General features: G+C 43.2%; 1 protein-coding gene across 25 annotated transcripts in view; it reads right to left on the bottom strand.

The window, feature by feature from the left end:
* Positions 1-4,991: 4,991 nt before the first annotated feature.
* The window catches only part of EIF2S2 (eukaryotic translation initiation factor 2 subunit beta), a 511,882-nt gene continuing 494,911 nt past the window's right edge, over positions 4,992-21,962 (bottom strand). For all 25 annotated transcript variants that reach the window (XM_050807245.1, XM_050807239.1, XM_050807236.1 and 22 more), the window contains exons 4-10: positions 20,105-20,208; positions 14,959-15,094; positions 13,612-13,712; positions 12,878-13,026; positions 9,613-9,669; positions 6,071-6,156; positions 4,992-5,462 (exon numbers count right to left, since the gene is read on the bottom strand). In XM_050807245.1, the coding sequence (XP_050663202.1) occupies positions 5,287-5,462; positions 6,071-6,156; positions 9,613-9,669; positions 12,878-13,026; positions 13,612-13,712; positions 14,959-15,094; positions 20,105-20,208 (809 nt within the window). In that variant the 3' untranslated portion in view covers positions 4,992-5,286. The remainder of the gene's footprint in view (positions 5,463-6,070; positions 6,157-9,612; positions 9,670-12,877; positions 13,027-13,611; positions 13,713-14,958; positions 15,095-20,104; positions 20,209-21,962) is intronic.

Below are 21,962 nucleotides of genomic sequence, written 5' to 3'. Positions count from 1 at the left end.
AGCTGGGACCACAGGCGTGCGCCACCACACACAGCTAATTTTTAAAATATTTGTAGAGATAGGGGTTTCCCTATGTTGCCCAGGCTGCTCTCGAACTCCTGGGCTCAAGTGATCCTCCTGCCTCAGCCTCCCACGGTGCTGGAATTACAGGCGTAAGCTGCCACACTCAGCTACCTTTTGTGTTCTTAATTGTATTCCACCTCCGCAGCAGCATTAGGCTCTACAGAAAGAGATGTGTGCATATATACATATATGTAGCATTTACTCGTGCCCTTTGAAGTTCTGTACACCCATTACATTATTTATCCCACACAATTGGGAAATTGAAATTTAAGGTTGAGTAATTTGCCCAAGATCATGTCACTTGAAGGAGGTAGAGGCAGGATGCAAACCTTCCCTGACCCTGTCAGAATAAACAACTCTGAAATTCCTCTCTTGGTTTTTGTGACAACAGTCTTTCCTGGCTCTCCTCTGAGCACTCCTGTTTCCCTTTCTGACTCTTCCCCTTGTGCCTGCATCTCTCTACCCTCTTTTCTCTGTACCCGCTCCCTGGATGACTTCATCCATGGCTTCAGACTCCACTCATGGCTCCATGATCTTCACCTCTAACTCATTTTCCCCCCAAGAACACCAGGGGAGTAGGTACAGATGCCCATCTAATAACTGTACTTCGATGTCCCCAAGAACCTTTCCAGCCCCACTTGCCTGTGTCAACCTCCACTGCTCCATTTTTCCCTGTTAATTTTTCCCTGGTACCTTAGGTCCTTTCTGTGTCTGTCTTGGACTTTTGCAGTAACCTCTAACTAGTCTCCCTGCTGCTCTTCCTACTCGGCTGTCTCCTTTATCACCATCCCATTGAGTGAGATCCACACCCCTTAGCATGACAAAGAAGACATCCGAGAGATGATTGACCCCTTCTTCTCAACACCTCCCCTCCCGCAGTCTGCCTCTTGTCTCAAGCCACATGGAATAAATTGTGGAAAGACCTGTGCTGTCTGGCTTGTGCCTTTACACATGCTGTTGTCTCTACCTCGAATGCTGTGTTCCCCCACTGGCTAACCCTCGTTATCCTTTATAACAGCTCAGAAGTTGCCTGCTCAAAAACACCTCCCTGGCCTGAATTAGAACGGCCCTCCCATGTGCTGCTTCCATCACAGATCTTACCATCTATTATTACACACACACACACACACACACACACACACCCCAGATGTGTGTATTTTGAGATGGGAGTCTCACCCAGGTTGGAGTGCAGTGGCACAATCTTGGCTCACTGCAACCTTTGTCTCCCAGGCTCAAGCAATCCTCCCACCTCAGCCTTCTGAGTAGCTGAGACACCAGACATGTGCCACCACGCCTGGCTAATTTTTTTGTATATTTGGTACAGATGGGGTTTCACCATGTTGCCTAGGCTGGTCTTGAACTCCTGAGCTCAGACAATCCTGATCCTGAAATTCCATCCTAGAAATTCAGCCCAATAAAAGGAAAATAGTTCTATGTGCCAGGCAGGCCTGGGTTAAACATACTATCTTACCATTACCTCTTTAAAGTGGACATTTTCCCACTTTATAGCTGAGAATATAGGATGATAATCAGTGGCAATGGGAGACTGCCACTGTGGACTGTTCAAAGCCCATGCTCAGCATTATCAAGAATTAGCAAGCACTTGCCTTTAGGATACTGATTTAACTATGGCATAATATGGATAGACTTTTTTTTTTTTTTTTTTTTTTTTTTTGGAGACGGAGTCTCGTTCTGTCGCCCAGCTGGAGTGGAGTGGCCGGATCTCAGCTCACTGCAAGCTCCGCCTCCCAGGTTTACGCCATTCTCCTGTCTCAGCCTCCCGAGTAGCTGGGACTACAGGCGCCTGCCACCTCACCCGGCTAGTTTTTTTGTGTTTTTTTTTAAGTAGAGACGGGGTTTCACGTTAGCCAGGATGGTCTCAATCTCCTGACCTCGTGATCCGCCCGTCTAGGCCTCCCAAAGTGCTGGGATTACAGGCTTGAGCCACCGTGCCCGGCCATGGATAGACTCTTACGTGGTCTTTTAAAATTAAGCCTGTAATTTGGAAAAATGGTCTTGATACTAAAAAGTTATATGGTGGTTAGGATTATGGGAATTTAACATTTTAAATTATAATCTCATCTTCCCACCTCACCTGCTACAAAGTCCAGCTTCTAAGAACACATTGCAAAATTTAATGTTCTGTTCAATTGTGAAACCTCAGTATTGTCAGAGCAAATATACGGAAGGGGGAGTCCAGGTGCAGAGCTGGGACCTCACATACCACAGCAGCACTTCTTCCAGACTGTCTGGCCCAGCATGTTTTCTGCAGAACCTGTCCTGTGTTCATCAGGTGAGGGGAGAAGTATGCAAAATTCTGCATATTTTTTACTCCCTTGAAAGAAACTAATTCAAATACATATCACCTACAACTTTCTAGGCATTGCCTGCTCTCAGTATGAATGAGTGAACAAAACAAAAGTGTCTGTGCTCAACACTTAACATTATGGTGTGCTGGAGAAACCATCTTTATAGTGGGCAGGGACCCAAGGAAGTGTGGGAGTGAGCCAGGTAGACACCTCGGGAAAAGCTTTTCAGACTTTCTCTAGGTGCGAGTGGAGGGCATGCAAACAAGGTTTTCTAAAAACTAGAGCTACAACTGCATGTTTCCTACGTGCTGATGAAAAGGCACAGCACTGGCCAGGTATGGTGGCTCACGCCTATAATCCCAGCACTTTGGGGGGCCAAGGTGGGCCGATTGCTTGAGGTCAGGAGTTTGAGACCAGCCTAGCCAACAATGGTGAAACCCCGTCTCCATTAAAAACAAAAATTAGCTGGCGAGGTGGCGGGTGCCTGTAATCCCAGCTACTCGGGTGAGGCAGGAGAATCACTTGAACCCAGGAGGCGGAGGTTGCAGTGACCTGAGATCTTGCCACTGCACTCCAGCCTGGGTGACAGTGAGATTCCATCTCAAAAAAACAGCAACAAAAGAAGATGCACATCACCATATTAAAGATTTGTCAGGCAGTTATGAAACCCACTTACTCTGACTTTTTTTTCTTTGAGATGGAGACTTGCTGTCGCCCAGGGTGGAGTGCAGTGGCACGATCTCGCCTCACTGCAACCTCCACCTCCTGGGTTCAAGCAGTTCTCCCGCCTCAGCCTCCGGAGTAGCTGGGATTATAGGCCACCATGCCCAGCTAGTTTTTGTGTTTTGGTTTCTTTTTAGTAGAGGTGCGGTTTCACGTGTTGGCCAGGCTGGTCATGAACTCCTGACCTTGTGATCCGCCCACCTCGGCCTCGCCACCACGCCCAGCCTACTCGACTTCTCTTTACCATAGAACCCCCCTCTTCCTTTGTATAATTAGGAACAGTCCTCAACATTGTTTCCTAAGACACTTTGGAAATGATGGTCTGGTTCCCTTCCAAAACTAGAAAGTGGCTCTTGATCAGAAGCTCTTGATTGCCTTTGTCTTGTCACCACAGTGCAAGGTTCGTTTAGCTGAGCTGTTTGGTGAGAGACAGTGGAGACAGAAGAGGTTAGTGCTGCTGTGTCTGAATAACATTTAGGGGCAACCCATTACTTTTCATGCGCTTTCAATCCAATTCAGTCAGTTATCGCAACTGGACTAACGGGCTGCATCAGTCCTGAGAATCTGCTTCAAGAATAAAGTTAAAAACGGGTTGAAATCACCAATTTATTTGTCAACCTGTCACCAAACTAAAGAGTATCATTCCTTCCCCTAAGGGGTCCCACTAAATAAATAAACCAAACACACATACATACACAAAAGCAATGGAGCGCTAATTACACAAGAGGCACCGATCCTTGCTTTATTCATGTAGAAATATCCAACATTGGGAATCGTGTGGGTGTAGATACAAAAAAAGGAAAATGGGGACATAAACAGCAGTTGGGTTCATTGTGGCAGTGGCAGTTCAGTCAGCCAGTGTGTGGGTTGAGGGAAAGCACCCTCTATTGCTTTACCCACCACCCTCCACTGTTTTAGCCAAGGTATTTGACAACACTTGGCCTATGCTTTAAAATTAAGGGTCACAGTGATTAAAAACAACATGGTCAAGACATTTGGGTCTGAGTGACTCTTCCTGGGCTGCTTAGTACGAAGTCTGGCAACAAGAAAGCGAGGAGCAACGTGTATGCCCTTATCCTCAGCAAGTGAGAGCAAGGCAGATCACAGCACAGACACAGAAGATGGCCTTCTCCCGTGTGCCAGCGGAGAATGCCCTTCCAGCAAATCCTCAGGAAGCAGAGCACCACACAAGCAGCATTTCTTGGTTTCTCATGGTCATATTCAAAAGCAACTTTTAAATCAGAAAATAGAAAAGCATTTGTGGTGGGTCTTTTTCAAACCCAGAACACAAGTTGGCTAGGAAAACAGAAAGCTTCCTCTAGCATCCCTGTTTGGACTCCTCTTGGAGGAGTTTCCTGAACTGCACATACATTGCTTCCTCACCAACAGAGAAGCTCAACTAGGATCCTTCTTAGTGTGCCAGTTATAAGACACATTTACAGGCTATGTTTCTAAGACCTCTTAGTGGTCAACGAGGAAGGAGGGTACCTAGCACCTTGTATTCCTTCATGTGGTAACAGCTGGGGGAAGACTTGGCGGTGAGGTAGTAGCAACCATCCTCACATAGGGAAAAGAAGTCAAATCTATGGAGTCATTCCCTGGACACTGAAAACAGGCAGTCCTCCCAAGTCTCAAGGTCCCACCACACACGCGTGGGAGGCCGTGTCTGCTTTAACTATGTATCTCAAGAGAAGCAGAGAAGAAGAGAAATGGCTGCCCAGATGAAGTGCCTGTCGTTTTAAGAAACTGGAAGTGCCTGTCCAGTTTCTCAGGACAAGGATACAGAGACTGTCAGAGCCCAGGCCCACACAGTTTTCTGTGGTTGGTTTTTTGCTGATTTCACCAAGCACAATTTTTATAGAAAAGAAAACTGAAGGACAAACCAAATTGAAAGAATCACTGTTATAATAACTTTAATTTATCTTGCATTTTACAGAAGTCTATGAACGATTTTTAAAAAGCACCTCCTTACCCCATATCACGTTTCTCTGACAGGTGTTAAAAGTAGGCAATGAGTATGTCAACAGCTTGAACATCAGCGTCTTGCAAGGACTTCAGACCAACCAACCACTCGCCAAAAATCTCGGCAGCTTTTTTATCTTGTTTTTAATACAACGGTATATCCACTCTGATGGCAAACCTGTCCAGCCACATCTCCACAACACGCTTTGCAAAATCAGTGATTAGCAAATTAGTTAGCTTTGGCACGGAGCTGTGCTCGCTTGCCCGTGACAGCCTGGAAGCCGGTTTTGATGCTGGCAACAGAACATCTAGAATGACAAGTTTCGCACTGTAGGAAATAGAGTCGTGTGTCCTTCTGTAGGATTGTGTCCGGTGATCGGCATGTGTGACAAGTGACATATTCCTCTGCAAATAAAGCAACACACAATTACCTGGTGGCCGCAGTGAGGTAGAGAAGTTTCTGCCTTCTTAAATATATCTCCTACAAAGAACTCCATAAGCCCAGGCTGAGAATTTACCTGGGCACCCAGACCAGGGAAGCTCAGCTATCCGAGGGGTAAGAAAACACAAGCTGTCTGCTGTGGCGTTTCCGGCACTAAACATGGGCTGATACTCAATGCCCCAGGATGCAGGGAAGCCTGCCAGCTTGCTTATTCTTGTTTCTGTCTACAGGAGAGCCACTCAAACGTGTTAGCAGACATGCCAATTTTAAATAACTAGGAACAAAAGGGGGCCAAGGCCAGGCCTGAATCACAGGCAGGTTTCTCTGACTTGGCCTTTAGCCCTACAATCAACCAGCAGCTTCAATCAGCTGGGCTTTCTTTAAAAATCCAAATCCTTCCCTATGCCCCTAGTTAGTAGTCAAGAGCCACCTCCCTTTCACTATCATTTTGTCTCTGATCTTTTTAAGGCCAGCTTTTCCCAGCTCACTGCAATCAAATGGATCTTCCTACAACACTGCAGCCTGATGAGAACATTTCAGGGTGATCTAATGAAATTAATTACACACTTACTGATATATCTTCTCAAGACATTTTCTATCTGTTTCTGTTGGAATCTTCCTTTGATTACAAGTTGGTTATTACCATCTATAGAACCACTATGAAAGAAAACAAAAATATCTCCATTATTATTGTTTTTTTCTAAAGGAACCAAATTCCAGCACCTTTAAACTTAATGAATTTAAAATATATTCAGTAGCATAGGATAAACTCTACGACTGGTGCTATACTACTTAGTTTCCCAAAATTTATTTATTTATTTATGGCACAGGGGTCTCACTCTGTCACCCAGACTTGAGTGCAGTGGCGCAATCGTGGCTCACTGCACCTTCAATCTCCCAAGCTCAAGCAATCCTCCCACCTAAGCCTGCCAAGAAGCTAGGATACAGGCACTCCCCACTGTGAACTGAGCTAGGACTACAGGCACTCCCCACTATGAACTGCTAATTTTTTGTTTTTGTTGTTGGTAGAGATGGAGGAGTCTCCCTATGTTGCCCAGGCTGGTCTCGAACTACTGGACTCAAGTGATCCTCCCACTATGGCCTCCCAAAGCGCTTGGGATTACAGGCGTAAACCACCACGCCCAGCCTCAAAATTTATTTTTAATTAAACAGGTTGTGTCTAATGATGTGCCCATACTAACATCAAATCCAATTAAATCTCCAGTGGTAACAATCAGATTTATAATTGATTTTAAGTCTAAAACAAACTGATTCCTTCATTGTGTGTGAAGTCCATCCAACAAAAGAAAAAAAACTTTTACGAATCATACCATGTACAAAGTAAGGGAAAGGAGAGAGCTAGAAATACAAAAACATGAAAGGGGCTACATTTGTTTTTTAAAATTCTAAGCACCAAATATTTTGATTCAGTCATGGTTAAAAGTATAGTTGATAAAAATACATACTAAAATTGATTGTGGTAGCAGTTATACATATTAATTTTAACATGTGATATTAAAAACCACTGGAGCCAGGCGTGGCTCACACCTGCAATCCCAGCATTTTGGGAGGCCGAGGCAAGCTGATCACCTGAGGTCAGGAGTTCGAAACCAGCCTGACCAATACGGTGAAAACCCATCTCTACTACAAATACAAAAAAATTAGCCAGGCGTAGTGGTGTGTGCCTATAGTCCCAGCTACTGGGGAGGCTGAGACAGGAGAATTGCTTGAACCTGGGAGGCAGAGGTTGCAGTGAGCCAAGATCCGCGCCACTGCACTCCAGCCTGGGCGACAGAGCACAACTCCATCTCAAAAACAAAACAAAACAAAAAAAACAAAAAAAAACATTGGATTGTATATTTTATTTTTATATATTTTTTGGCAGGGGGCGGGGGGGTGTCCAGGGGTAGAGGTTTAATAGGCAAGAGAGAAAGGAGAATAGCTCGCTCACTCTTGCAAAAGAGACGGATGTCCGAGTGGGACTCCCCTGGATTATATACTTTAAATTTGTAAGCTGTCATTTCAATCAAGCTGTTTCAAGAAAAAAAAAGGATAGCTGAATCACAATCCAGAAACTGTCAATGGTACTTAATGATAAACTGTTTGATAGGAAACTGTTGACAGGCACTTTTGAGAAAGCAAAGCTCTAGGCTAGATATCATTCATTCAAAATTATAAATCATAAAGTGAAACAACAGAATTCAGTCAGGCAGGGTTAAATTTCCTCCTCCACAGATTGGAACCCTTAATCTCCAGGCTACAGTGATTCCAATGCTTAATGTAGAAATTTTTTTTCATTCACTGTCAAAAGAAATGGAATTTTCTCAAAAACCCATTTAACCCATTTGACTGTAAGTTTACTGGCCACAACTTGTTATAATAGTTTATCCCACCTCTACAAAACCTCTAGATTATTCTAACGATAGAAAAAAACAACACTAGCTTTTGCTTCTTCATTAGTTTGTGCAAGTTACAAATAAACAACGATGGTAACAAATTTGTATTTAAAACACGCCGGGCGCGGTGGCTCACGCCTGTAATCCCAGCACTTTGGGAGGCCGAGACAGGCGGATCACCAGGTCAGGAGATCGAGACCATCTTGGCTAACATGGAAACCCCATCTCTACTAAAAATACAAAAAATTAGCCAGGCGTGGTGGCGGGCACCGCTACTCAGGAGGCTGAGGCAGGAGAATGGCGTGAACCCGGGAGGCGGAGCTTGCAGTGAGCAGAGATCACCACATTCCAGCCTGGGTGACAGAGTGAGACTCCATCTCAAAATACAAACAAAAAAACACAATTATTCTACAGCAGAGCCAACATATCTACCATGGTCAAGTAAATTACTCCTTAACCCCACACCAAGGGTAGCAAATCCCAACAGTTTAAAGAGAGTAGGAAGAGAACACTTTAATTATCTCTGTACTGCCAGTGAGGCACAGGTGTCAAGCCTGTTAGGTGATGCAAGCTGCAGGGAAAGATAGACCTGATTGTATCTATCTTGACTTTGCCACTAAGCAAGCTAGCTATGTGACCAACTACAACTTCACTTTACTGAACCTGTTTCTAAACGTGAAGACAGGAATATTACTTTCTACTTCATAGAACTATTGTGAAGATTAATTGAGATGGCACCCAAAAAAGCACTTGGCTCACAAGAGGTGCTCAATATGCATTAGTCATCATTATCATAACCTACTCTACATTACTTATTTTTAAAGGGACATTAGGCTTCCAGATAGTAGTCAAACTCATTGGCATGGGCTCCATGAGATCTTGGCCTTCCTGAATGGGTGGGAATGACGTGCTCAGTGCCTTCAAAAGGTGAGCCCTGAAGACAGGTAAGTACCTACTTCATCACAGATCCCTGTTTCAATGGTTTCTAAAGTGCCACTCATCAACTTCCTAGCTGTATTTCTTCAATAGCCTGTTACCAATTTAGGAAAAAATAGTCTGACCTTAAAAAAACTGATTCCTCTAAAGATCTAATATTTGCTCCATAAAAAGACTCATGAGTTTCAAATTAGTAACAGGAAAGTCTAAACATGGCAGTTCTGTGGTCCTCTCATTGGTACACCCGCAGGCCTGTTCAGATGTCAACTCTGTGCCCTATTCCTAAGCAGTCAAGCTCTCCCACAGAAACAAAGTGATTTCACTCCTCCACTGGCCTAAAAGTTTCTCTAATAATCAGGTGAACGTTTTCTCTAAGTGTGTTACATATCCTTCTTAAGAAAGGTTCTTTTTTTTTTTTTTTTTTTTTTTTTTTGTTTTTGAGACGGAGTCTCGCTCTGTCGCCCAGGCTGGAGTGCAGTGGCCGGATCTCAGCTCACTGCAAGCTCCGCCTCCCGGGTTCACGCCATTCTCCTGCCTCAGCCTCCCGAGTAGCTGGGACTACAGGCGCCCGCCACCTCGCCCGGCTAGTTTTTTGTATTTTTTAGTAGAGACGGGGTTTCACCGTGTTAGCCAGGATGGTCTTGATCTCCTGACCTCGTGATCCGCCCGTCTCGGCCTCCCAAAGTGCTGGGATTACAGGCTTGAGCCACCGCGCCCGGCCCAAGAAAGGTTCTTATGAAATGTCCAGCAATACTGTATGTAAACGTATATAGTTTCTTACCTTGTACCCAATTCAGCCAACAAAAATGCAAGGAGATGTTTGGGCTGACGATGTAATCTAAAAAGAAAATCAAAATATATAAACCTTATCTTTCATGGAAATCTCACCAAACTTCTAAAAAATCTGTTCATTGTTTTGATCTGTGATTATTTAGCTATTAGGTGAATTTCACTGCATCGTTTATTTAAACTTTGAAATAAAGATAAAGTATATGACACCACTTTTTTTACTGTTAAGAGATTGGGTCTTGTGTTGCCCAGGCTGGAGTGCAGTGATGATCATAGCTCACTGTAACCTCAAACTCCTGAGTTCAAGCCATCCTCCCATCTCAGCCTCCCAAGTAGCTAGGACTACAGGTGTGTGCCACCATGCCGTCTAACTCTTTAGTTTTGTGTAGACATGGGGTCTCACTACATTGATCAGACTGGTACAGAACTCGTGGCTTCAAATGATCCTCCTGTTTCAGCTTCCCAAAGTGCCAGGATTAGAAGTGTGAGCCAAGCCGGATACCACTTGTTTACAACTTCAATGCCCCTAAGACCATATTACATTTTATGACCATATACATATGAGTAAGTGTCTAGAAACAAGGATGGAAAACATAAACAATAAACATCAACTTTAAAGAGTAACAGCTTCCTCTGGGAAGGTAAAAGGGGCCAGGAAAACATACAAAGGTGGCCTTAGTTATAACTATAAAACCACCTTTTTTTCTTTTGTTTTTGAGACTATTGTAAAATAGCATAAAACCTTCTTTTTAAAGAAGTAGGCCAGGCGCAGTGGCCAGCACTTTGGGAGGCCGAGGCGGGTGGATCACGAGGTCAGGAGATCGAGACCATCCTGGCTAACACGGTGAAACCCCGTCTCTACTAAAAAATACAAAAAACTAGCCGGGCGAGGTGGCGGCGCCTGTAGTCCCAGCTACTCGGGAGGCTGAGGCAGAAGAATGGCATAAACCCGGGAGGCGGAGCTTGCAGTGAGCTGAGATCTGGTCACTGCACTCCAGCCTGGGCGACAGAGCGAGACTCCGTCTCAAAAAAAAAAAAAAGAAGTAAAAAAATCTGAAGCAAAGTTCAGCATACACCAAACCTAGGTGATGTTATCAAACAGGCTAATAAATATATATGTTAATCTATATATATTTCTTGTTTAAAATTTCCATTAAAAGAAAGTGTATGTCTAGAAGGGTTCCGTGGTAGCACAACAGCAAAAAATGGAAACATCTTAAATATTCACCAACTAGAGGAATGGTTAAATAAATCCATTCCAGGGTATATTCTACTTTTAGAAATATCTCAATATACAAAAAAAAAAATGCACACATACATATAAAATAAAAAACAAATATAGAGCAATGCTATTCAATAGTTTCATTTTTTAAATCTATGCTGTGGCACTGTTTGAACTTGTTCCAACAAGCAGGTGCTACTACAACAATTTTAAGCTATTTTTCCCCAAAATGCAATGGGTGAGAACTGGTAAAAATATAATAAAATAGGTAAGCTCCTACATTGCTGGCGGGAATATGAACTGGCACAACCTTGCTAGAAAGCAATGTGCTAATATTTGCCATAAAAATATCCATTCCTTTTAACTCAGCAATTTCATCTTGTCTTATGGTTCTATTCTGAGCTACTGCAAAGATACATGTATAAAGATGTTTGGTGAAGTTTTGCCTCTGATAATAAAAACCTGGGAGCACATGTCCAGCTTATGGAACTGTTAAAATATGTTGTGTAGCTATTTAAAATAATTATTCGGACTAATGACATGAGTAAAACTTTCACAATATATCGAGAAAACAGGTTAAAAACCAGTATGATAATTTATTTTTAAAATATGTACATAAAACTGGCTAAACATAAAAATATTAAACTATGATAAGTTATCTACCTCTTTTTTTTTTTTTTTTTTTTTTTTTTGGTGAGACAGAGTCTCACACTACTGCCCAGGCTGGAGTGCAATGGCACAATCTCAGCTCACTGCAACCTCCGCCTCCCAGGTTCAAGCGATTCTTCCCACCTCAGCCTCCTGAGTAGCCAGGATTACAGGGACCTGCCAGCACGCCTGGCTTATTTTTTGTATTTTTTAGTAGAGACGGGGTTTCACTATGTTTGCCAGCCTGGTCTCGAATTCCTGTCCTTGTCATCCGCCCACCTCGGCCTCCCAAAGTGCTGGGATTACAGGTGTGAGCTACCACGTGAGCTACCCAGCCAGTTATCTACCTCCTAATGGTGGATTTTGCAGATGATTATTCATTTTCTTTAGCATGTCTTTATCTTCTAATTTTTCTGCAATGAGCATATACTACTATTGTCACTAGCCAAAAAAATCTTAACTATTTAAATATATGTAAGTAATGAAAACAAGCAGTTATCTCCGGGTGGTAAAATTTTGAGTGAATATTATCTCTTTTTGTGTTTACCGTATTTTCTACTACAAGCACGTATCACTTAGGAAACTGAAGAACAGAGTAGATAAGGTCAGTCGTCCTAAGGAACCTGCCAGAAAACATGCAGCTGAGGAGCTCAGAGAAAAGCCATTCCCAGACAGTAACCTAGGGCTGACTCTGGCATAGAATGTGATGGTAATTAAGAAAGGCAATTTCATCAATTGTGTCCTGGCAATGATCATCCAAGGAAGGGGCTCACCAAATTCAGGCACTTTCCCTGAGCTCACTGCTTGCTTGGCAGGCCTGTCCTAGACCGACTGATGAGCCTTTCCACTCCCTGGGCTCCCAAGGCTCCTGTCTGAGGACTACACTGAGACTCCTCACTCTTCACTACATCTAGTTAGGATCCATCCTCAATGGGTCAGCATGAGTTGATTTCTGTCACCTCTGAATGCACTAATCAAACAAGCACTCCTGGGCAACACAGCAAGACCCACATTTCTACAAAAAAAATAAATAAATGTTTTTTTTTAATTGGTCTGGCACGGTGGTGTGCACCTGCAGTCTCAGCGACTTAGGAGGTTGAGGCAGGAGGATTGCTGAAGCCCAGGAGACTGAGGCTGCAGTGAGCCATGACCACTCCACTGCATTCAGCCTGGGCGACAAAGCAAGACCGCATCTTTAATAAAATAAAATAGCCCTGAGACTTATGAATTGAAGAAAATGACAGACTTGAACTGTGAACTCCCTCAACCCCTACACTTGTGTGTTCTTTCCATCTATAATGAAGTCCACAATAAGGACATTTAGCATTCTTAAAATTGCATTGAGAATCTGGTATTTGGGATGAAGGTACTCCATTAACCAACTTACAGTTTACAGATATCTGTAAAGTTGACAAAAGAAGTTTTCTTGGTTCCTACTCGGACGACCTGTGGAGGTTTCATGACAAATTTCCTTTTCTCCCCAGCAACCATATCTGGATTCTTTTCCCTCATGATGTTGAATACTCGATTCAGCAGCTATAAAAATAAAGTGGTATTCATGAACACGCTTAGTAACTGCCGGGGTATAAAGTTCCCCTTTGAGTCACGTTGCTTAACAGCAAATACTTCACTTCTGATTAAATATACACATGCATTACTACAAGTCTGGGAGCTCCTTGAGGGCAGAGGTTCATCCCCAACCAGCATTTGGTTCGTTATAGATGTTCAGCAACTCCTTATCCAAAGTGAAATGAATGAACAACTACTCACTCTGTTGTTTCTATGGGAAAGTACATGATACATGGAAAAGTAAGATTCAAGAAAACCCAAACTAGCAAACTCCAGACTACCCTGGCCCCAAATTAGCTAGTCTGTCACTACTGCCCTCCTGATTCCTAGAGGGCTGCATGCACTCAGCAGTCTGCAAATTCAGGTGGGGACAGTCAGTAGTACTACAATGACTGCTGCACTCTGGGCAGGCTGCCCCATGGGTGCACACCAGGAATTGCTGTGCACTGGCTGTGTGACCTCTCTGCATCTGTTCCACCAAGGAAGATTTATCTTGCTCCTTTGAGCACTAGTGAATAGCTTAGCCCCTTTTCACAACAGATTTTGTCTTACCTCCTCATATGTGTAGTCTCTTTCTGAGCCTGCCCAAGCAGGGCCTGTCTGATTACTGAATGAGATACCATCATCTTTTTTGCTGTCTTCATCTTCTAGAGCTACAGATAATAAAGATTTTAAGAATGAGGGGTGGGCCCTACTATCATACAAAAGTGGGGGTGGGTCTAGAAAAATGAAAAGTTTCAAAGACATTTGTCTTCCCTTCCACAGCTGCATTCACAACAGCCTTACACATAAACCAAAGCTCACAACCCTTTTCCTTAGAAACAGGGATGTTATGACTTTCAAAAAAGACCCTTAATAGAGACCTCTCTAATTAGGAGTTAACATACGGAAATGTTTCTTAATTTAACAAGCCAAAGATAAAATAATGCATTAGAATAATTAGAGGAAAGAGTCCAACTGTTCTGAGCACCTAAGAAACAGCAACATCCATAAAACTCATCTACTGACAAAAGTTCTCCAAAGACCCCATAGCATTTAGAAACTAATAAAACTGTAAACAAAACTTAAAAAAAATTTTTTTATTAAAAAATTGGGGCCAGGCGCTGTGGCTCACGCCTGTAATCCCAGCACTTTGGGAGGCCGAGGCGGGCGGATCACCTGAGATTGAGAGTTTGACACCAGTATGACCAACATGGAGAAACCCTGTCTCTACTAAAAATACAAAATTAGCCAGGCGGGAGGCTGAGGCGGGAGAATCGCTTGAACCTGGTAGGCGGAGGTTGCGGTGAGCCAAGACCGTGCCATTGCACTCCAGCATGGGCAACAAGGGCAAAACTCAGAATAAAAAAAAAAAAAAAAAATCAGGCCAGACACGGTGGTTCACACCTGTAATCCCAGCACTTTGGGAGGCCGAGGCGGGTGGATCACAAGATCAGGAGTTCAAGACCAACCTGGCCAAGATGATGAAACCCTGTCTCTACTAAAAATAAAAATTAAAAAAATTAGCTGGGCGTGGTGATGGGCGCCTGTAATCCCAGCTACCTGGGAGGCTGAGGCACAGAACTGCTTGAACCTGGGAGATGGAGGTTGCAGTGAGCTGAGATCGCACCACTGCACTCTAGCCTGGGTGACAAGAGTGAGACTCCATCTCAAAAAAAAAAAAATCGGTTATAGTAATTTTCCCAAGCCTGAATCGGTATGTTCTTAATGTAATCACAATTGACAAATTGTTTAACTGCCATTATCAAGCCAGACACTGTTTCCTTTCAGCTTCTATTATCAGGCAGTAGAAATAAGGGGCAAGAAAAAAATTTTAAAAGCACCCCCCACCCCCATCAAGGAGACTAGGGCCAAAGGCTTGAGTAACCTCTAAATGCGCTGCTGAGTCCTCAGCATTACCTTCATCTTTCTCTAGTATTTCATCCTCATCTGGGAACTTAACATTCTTCTTTTTCTTCTTTTTATTGCCAAGCATAATGTCAAGGTCATCCTCTGGTTCAGTTGGTTCTTGAACATCACTTTCAATCTTAAGATCCTAAGAAAGTGAGATGAGTCTGAACATTTGATACTGGGACTATTCTTTTTATTTATTTTATTACATTTTCTGTTGAGATGAGGAGTCTTGCTTTGTTGCTCAGGCTAGTCTCAAACTCCTGGCCTCAAGAGATCCTCCTGCCCTGGCCTCCCAAAATGCTGGGATTACAGGCATGAGCCATCACACCCAGCCTGTTCTTTTTTTAAATTGACGTGGGCTGACATTATTTTGGTGCGGGAAAAAAGTCACATATTCAAAATTGAAGTTACAGATAACTTTGGTCAGAGATGGACCAAACTGGGTCACAGAGACTCTGCCATTTAAACTGTGAATTCTTCAAAACACTTCTGGGATCTTTCCCCCTCATTCATCTCTTTATTCTTCAGCCTTAGGATCTTATAATTATTGTCCTTGTTTCCAAACCAGGCTACTGTCAGAATCACGGCAGAAGCCAGGCGCCTTGGCTCACGCCTGTAATCCCAGCACTTTGGGAGGTCAGATCCCTGAGGTCAGGAGTTCAAAACCAGCCTGGGCAACATGGTGAAACCCCATCTCTACTAAAGATGCAAAATTTAGCTGGGTGTGGTGGTGGGCACCTGTAATCCCAGCTACTTGGGAGGAATCGCTTGAACCCAGGAAGCAGAGGTTGCAGTAAGTCGAGATCGCGCCACTGCACTCCAGCCTGGGCAACAAGTGGGAAACTGTGTCTCAAAAAAAAAAAAAAATCACTTGCGAAACTTTTAAAAGTTTAAATCGGATTGACAATCTTCAGCAGGAACAGGGTTCAGGAGTATTTTAAAGAAGTTTCTAAGTGATTTTGATATAGTCACTGGGAAAGATTTTTCTGGGTGACACCAAATATGTGGTGGTCTTCCACACAGACCCTCCAATGCCAATTAGGTGTCCTCCAGTTTAATTAAGACACACACTATCCAGAGTTATCAGATTTCACAGGTTTAACAGTGCAGTTCCTCAAGACTGCCTTCACTTCAGATGCCAGTCACCACGCACTGGGTCCCCATGCTGCCTGCTTCTGTCCAACATGGCTATAAACTCGAAGTTCCCACATTCCCTGCCAAGAGTCAATAATTTGCTAAAACGAGTCATGGAACTTAGGAAAGTACTACTATTGCCAGTTTATTATAAAGGCTACAACTCAGAAACAGCCAAACATAAGCAATGCATAAGACAAGGTATTGGGGTGGGAGCTGAGGGGTGGCAAGGAAGGTAGGCGTGGTGCTGCCAAGCCAGGGATACCACCCTCCTAGCACCTTGTTGTGCTCACCAGCATGTTAGCTCTCCGAACCCATGTCTAGGAGTTTCATTACAAAGGCATGACTGACTGATTACATTATTTATTTATTTATTTATTTATTTTTTGAGACAGAGTCTCACTCTGTAACCCACGCTGGAGTGCAGTGGTGCGGTCTCGGCTCACTACAACCTTTGCCTCTCGGGTTCAAGTGATTCTTCTACCTCAGCCTCCTGAGTAGCTGAACTAGAGGCACACACCACCACACCTAATTTTTATATTTTTAGTAGAAATGGGGTTTCACCATATTGGCCAGGCTGGTCTCAAACTCCCGACCTCAGGTGATCCACCTGCCTAGGCCTCCCAAAGTGCTGGGATTACAGGTGTGAGCCACCGCGCCCAGCCAACTGATTACATTATTAACTGGTGGCTGAACTCAATTTCCAGACCATCCCTCTCTGGAGGTGGCAGAGGGACCAGTGGAAGTCCCAACCCTCTAAAATCACAGCTTTGTCCTTCTGGTGACCAGCCCCCATCCTAAAGCTATCTAGGGATCCCCAGCCACCAGTCATTATCAGTAGCATACCAATGACCCTGTTATCACTTTGGAGATTCCAAGGATTTTAGCAGTTGTGAGCCAAGAACATAAAGAACAAATATTTATTTTTTATTATACCACAGTCAGCCTGGCACCCGTCTGTGGCGTGGTCTTTGGGCATCACTCCAATAGATGACATTATCAAAGAGGGAAAGGCAGAAGCTATGAGGAATTCGGATCAAGTGATAAATAGAGACAAAGTAAAGCTTGACCCCAAGATTAGCTGCCCAAGGCATGGATGTAAACAGGGCATATTAAAACCTAGAAATGAGTCATAAACATCCCAGAAGGGCAGAAAAGGCCAGTCTCAGTTTCCAGCTTTCTGATTTCTCCTTCCTTCTACCACCTTATTCAACTCCCTATCCTGAAGTGTGCTGTCAACCTTACTCGTTAATTAATATCTATTTTGTGTGTGCCTACATCCTGAACTGGGACAATGGCTACAGTCATTTCAGAAATCTTACCAGCAGAAAACCTGGAATAGCTGGGAGTAAATAAAGCTCAGATTCTGAATCCCAAATCCAGCTGTGTAGTCTTAGTGCCACATGTGGCTACAAGACCGATCTGCCAGCTGGGCGCAGTGACTCACACCTGTAATCCCAGCACTTTGGGAGGCCAAGGCAGGCGGATCACCTAAGGTCAGGAGTTTGAGACCAGCCTGGCCAACATGGTGAAACCCCCTCTCTACTAAAAATACAAAAATTAGCCCGGCGTGGTGGTGGGTGCCTGTAAACCCAGCTATTTGGGAGGCTGAGGGAAGCCTGAGCCCAGGAGATGGAGGTTGCAGTGAACCGAGATCATGCCACTGCCCTCCAGCCTGGGTACAGAGTGAGACTTTGTCTCAAAAAAATAAATAAATAAATAAATCTGCCCATGGTATCCATTAGCCACATACCATACAAACAGGAAACCAAACAGGAAACAGAGACTCACCCAGTCTCTAAGTCAATAAATAAGAACTTAGAAATGCTGAATATAAGTTAGCACGCACTAGCCAACTTCTAGTGCTATAATATTTTTATTTTATCCCAGTAAGATCTACTTCCATACTGACACCAAGACACAGCAGAAGGCAGAGAATGGCAAAAAGTATTTTTCTTTTTTCTTTTTTTTTGAGACGGAGTCTCGCTCTGTCGCCCAGGCTGGAGTGCAGTGGCGCTCTCTCGGCTTACTGCAACCTCTACCTGCTGGGTTCAAGTGATTCTCCTGCCTCAGCCTCCTGAGTAGCTGGGACTACAGGTGCGCACCACCATACCCAGCTAATTTTTGTATTTTCAGTACAGATGGGGTTTTACCATGTTGGCCAGGTTGGTCTTGAACTCCTGTCCTCAGGTGATCTGCCCGTCTCAGCCTCCCAAAATGCTGGGATTACAGGCGTGAGACAGCACGCCCAGTCTGCAAAAAGTATTTTTCAAGGCTTTTCAAAAGCCCTGGAATAGTCTGAAAATTCAGGTGGGAGAGTAGCCCAAGATCTCAAAAACCCTTCAAGTGAATGTCCATGCCTTGCCTGATGACCAGGATACCTCTAACATCCTCTTATGTTATGACTTCAACAACACTATTCAAGCACTTATTTAGAGCTAATCTCCCAATAAAAGCTATTGGAGGAATCAACCAACAAAGCCTTGTCAACCAAAACTTTGTTACCCAGGATATTTAAATCCCATTTCTCATTATAATCTGAGCATTTTTCTCAATTTCCCTATAGTAGAAAGAAAAGAGAATCCCCAAACAGGGAGAGAGCAAGATGAATCCAGATAAAACTAGCTTGTTCTCAAGGATTCTAAATTATCCTTGAACCAAAATATCTTTGCAAACAGGAAAAATATCTTACTCATGTCAGTACTCTAGCAATTACCACACAATGCTTCAAATGCTTGACTCGCTGTAATCACTTACATATTTACTGAATTAACTGTCATAAAATTATGACACTATTTCTAAAACCCAATGAATTACTGTATACATTTCCTGCTACAAGGGGGATATACTTTATTCACTTGAGTTTGAGCAAATAAACTACTCACCAAAGAAAATTTTGAGTAGAGCGCACAAGATATTTGGTGTATGTTTGCTGTTGTGTGCACACGTGCTTTCTCTCTCTATGTAAGTGTGTGTATTGCTATTACCTTGGGTTTTATAAATAGGTATGTGGATTCTCCTAAAGTGATTCCTAGGCAGGATCTTTAAAATGGTTAACCCTAGGGAGGAGAACAGATCTTCAGCTCCTTCCCCTTTCATCCATCCACCTACCCTCCCTCCTGTTCACCTTCCTGCCCACCTGTTACTCCCCGTCCAAAATAATTTTGAGATATTTGTATTAGAAATCAATTCAGGGCCGGGCGCGGTGGCTCAAGCCTGTAATCCCAGCACTTTGGGAGGCCGAGACGGGCGGATCACAAGGTCAGGAGATCAAGACCATCCTGGCTAACACGGTGAAACCCCGTCTCTACTAAAAAATACAAAAAAATCTAGCCGGGTGAGGTGGCGGGCGCCTGTAGTCCCAGCTACTCGGGAGGCTGAGGCAGGAGAATGGCGTAAACCCGGGAGGCAGAGCTTGCAGTGAGCTGAGATCCGGCCACTGCACTCCAGCCTGGGCAACAGAGTGAGACTCCGTCTCCAAAAAAAAAAAAAAGAAATCAATTCAGTAATAAGACTCACAGGGTCTCAAGTACCCACAAGATCAGATCATAAAACTAGCCTGAGTACTCTGGTTTGCCTACAGGCCACACTGTCATCAGCTACCAACCACCACTGTGGTTCATTCTTTGCTGCTTAGAGGTACATGTATGAATTTGTGTATATTCTATGTTACCAAAAGTTTAAGAAACCAAAGGAATATTTGCTCAAAAGGATTTCTCACTCATAGAAATAGTTCTCCGCAGCCAAAAATCTCAGTATGGTTAAGGACAAGGGACATTTTGTGATCATTTTAATGGCACACAATACAATATGTAAGACCTAAATTTAAATTCCTTAAACTACAATCCCTTAAGACACCTAGTCAGACACACTCCCAAGAAAATGACCCTACCAGTGGCAATTAAGTGCTAATAACAAAAGCACAGCTAGTAAGAGGTGAGTCAAAGGGAGGGAAACATCAGCCATTAGCAACCTTGCAAGAGGCCAAATTTTACCTTCAACAAGAAAGCAATACTACCTTTACACCTTCTTCAGCTTCATCAATATCAAATATCTTTTTAGTTTTTTTCTTCTTTTTCTTTTGATTAAAGAAGTTCAAGTCATCTAGATCATCAGAAGCATCTAAAAAGACCAATGCATAATCATTAACAACTAAAAGGCAAAGCATCAAATTATGAGTTACACAAACATAGCTCAGCAATTAATCAAGTCACCAGAAAAGACTGACTATTAATTAGTCCCTCCACAATCACAAAAGTTATGGTTCTTTTTTTTTTTTTTTTTTTTTTGAGACCGAGTCTTGCTCTGTTGCCCAGGCTGGAGTGCAGTGGCGCAATCTCGGCTCACTGCAACGTCTGCCTCCTGGGTTCAGGCGGTTCTCCTGCCTCAGCCTCCTGAGTAGCTGAGACTACAGGTGTGTGCCACCATGCCCAGCTAATTTTTTTTATCTTTTTTAGTAGAGACAGGGTTTCACCATGTTAGCCAGGATTGTGTCAATCTCCTGACTTCATGATCCGCCCACCTCAGCCTCCCAAACTGCTGGGATTACAGGCGTTAGCCACCGCGCCTGGCCACAAAAATTATGGTTCTGAAAAACAAAATGGTGGGTCATCTCAAAGATCTATAGGAAAAATCTGGTTAGGGGACCATGTTGAGAATATTTATTTAGTAATCTGACCATATCACTCCTCATTGTTCCCAAGACAAAGTCAGAGCTCTAACACCATTTCCAATTCTCCAACTTTATCTCCCACTTCTGCTTCTTGCCTTCCTCACTTCCTCACTTCAATCTCTGGTTCTAACCCTACTGAACTACTTTCAGTTCCGAGTGCAATATACGTGAGGTCTCTCACCTCCAAAGCTTCCTGTGGGCCCTCTTACCTCCATCTCACAAGATCTTGGTTAAATTACTTCCACCAAAGCCTTCTCTAAGCTTATCCATCTTTCCCTGCAACTTAGTTAGGTATCCCCAGAGTGCTTGTATAGTATCTTCTGCTTACCCCAACTGAGGAACTTATTACCAGCTTGCTTATCTCTCTCTCTACTAGATACTAAGAGCCTATGCCTTGTTCACCTAAATTCTACCGCCTAGCTCAACATTTTATTGCGTCTATTAATCATCAAAAGGCTTAACAAATTATTTCACATTTATTAAAATAAGGCTGCACAGTAAATACAAGTTATCAGTGAAATTTTACCTACCATTAATAAGTAGGTTCTGTTCAACAAATTTTCCATTTGACCTGCCATGTTATAAACTAGAAATATTTTAGGATCCCTCTGCTACAAAGTTTTTCAAGAAACTACTTAAAAATCCATTTTATCTTATTACAACAGGAATGAGTTACTTTCCAAGTTTGTTTTAAACATGTAGAACACACTTAGCACAGGGTAGATGCTCAGTGAATGTCAGTTGTCTCTATCCTAGCACAGAGTTATATTCAACAGACACAAATAATGTTTACAGAATCATTTCTCTCTAATAGTCAAATTATGTCTATGTTACAGCACAGGGATAACTAAAGCTGATGTCTAACCCCAAATACTTTAGGCTTTCATTTTAATCTCTCATATATATTTTCAGACTTGCTAAGACACAAAACTGCCTATCTTAGTACTATTTCTTTCTGCCCACACTCAAATACAACTACTGTTAAAGTTAGAGAAGAGACCTGATGGGTTAAACTGGAAAACCAGCTCTGGAACGGTAAGGTTTCATCATCTTTGCAACTTGTGAATTAAATGGGAACTTCCCTGCAACAAGCCTATCAGAAATCGAAAACGGTCCACTGCATACAGCCTACTGATGGCCTTGACTTCACTGGAGCAGCCTGATCAGGCTGAGAGGTCGCTGCATATACAAAAGCCAAAATGCT

This window comes from Macaca thibetana, chromosome 10 (genome assembly GCF_024542745.1).
Source record: "Macaca thibetana thibetana isolate TM-01 chromosome 10, ASM2454274v1, whole genome shotgun sequence".
Lineage (NCBI taxonomy): Eukaryota > Metazoa > Chordata > Mammalia > Primates > Cercopithecidae > Macaca > Macaca thibetana.
This window is presented reverse-complemented; position numbering and strand designations above follow the sequence as displayed.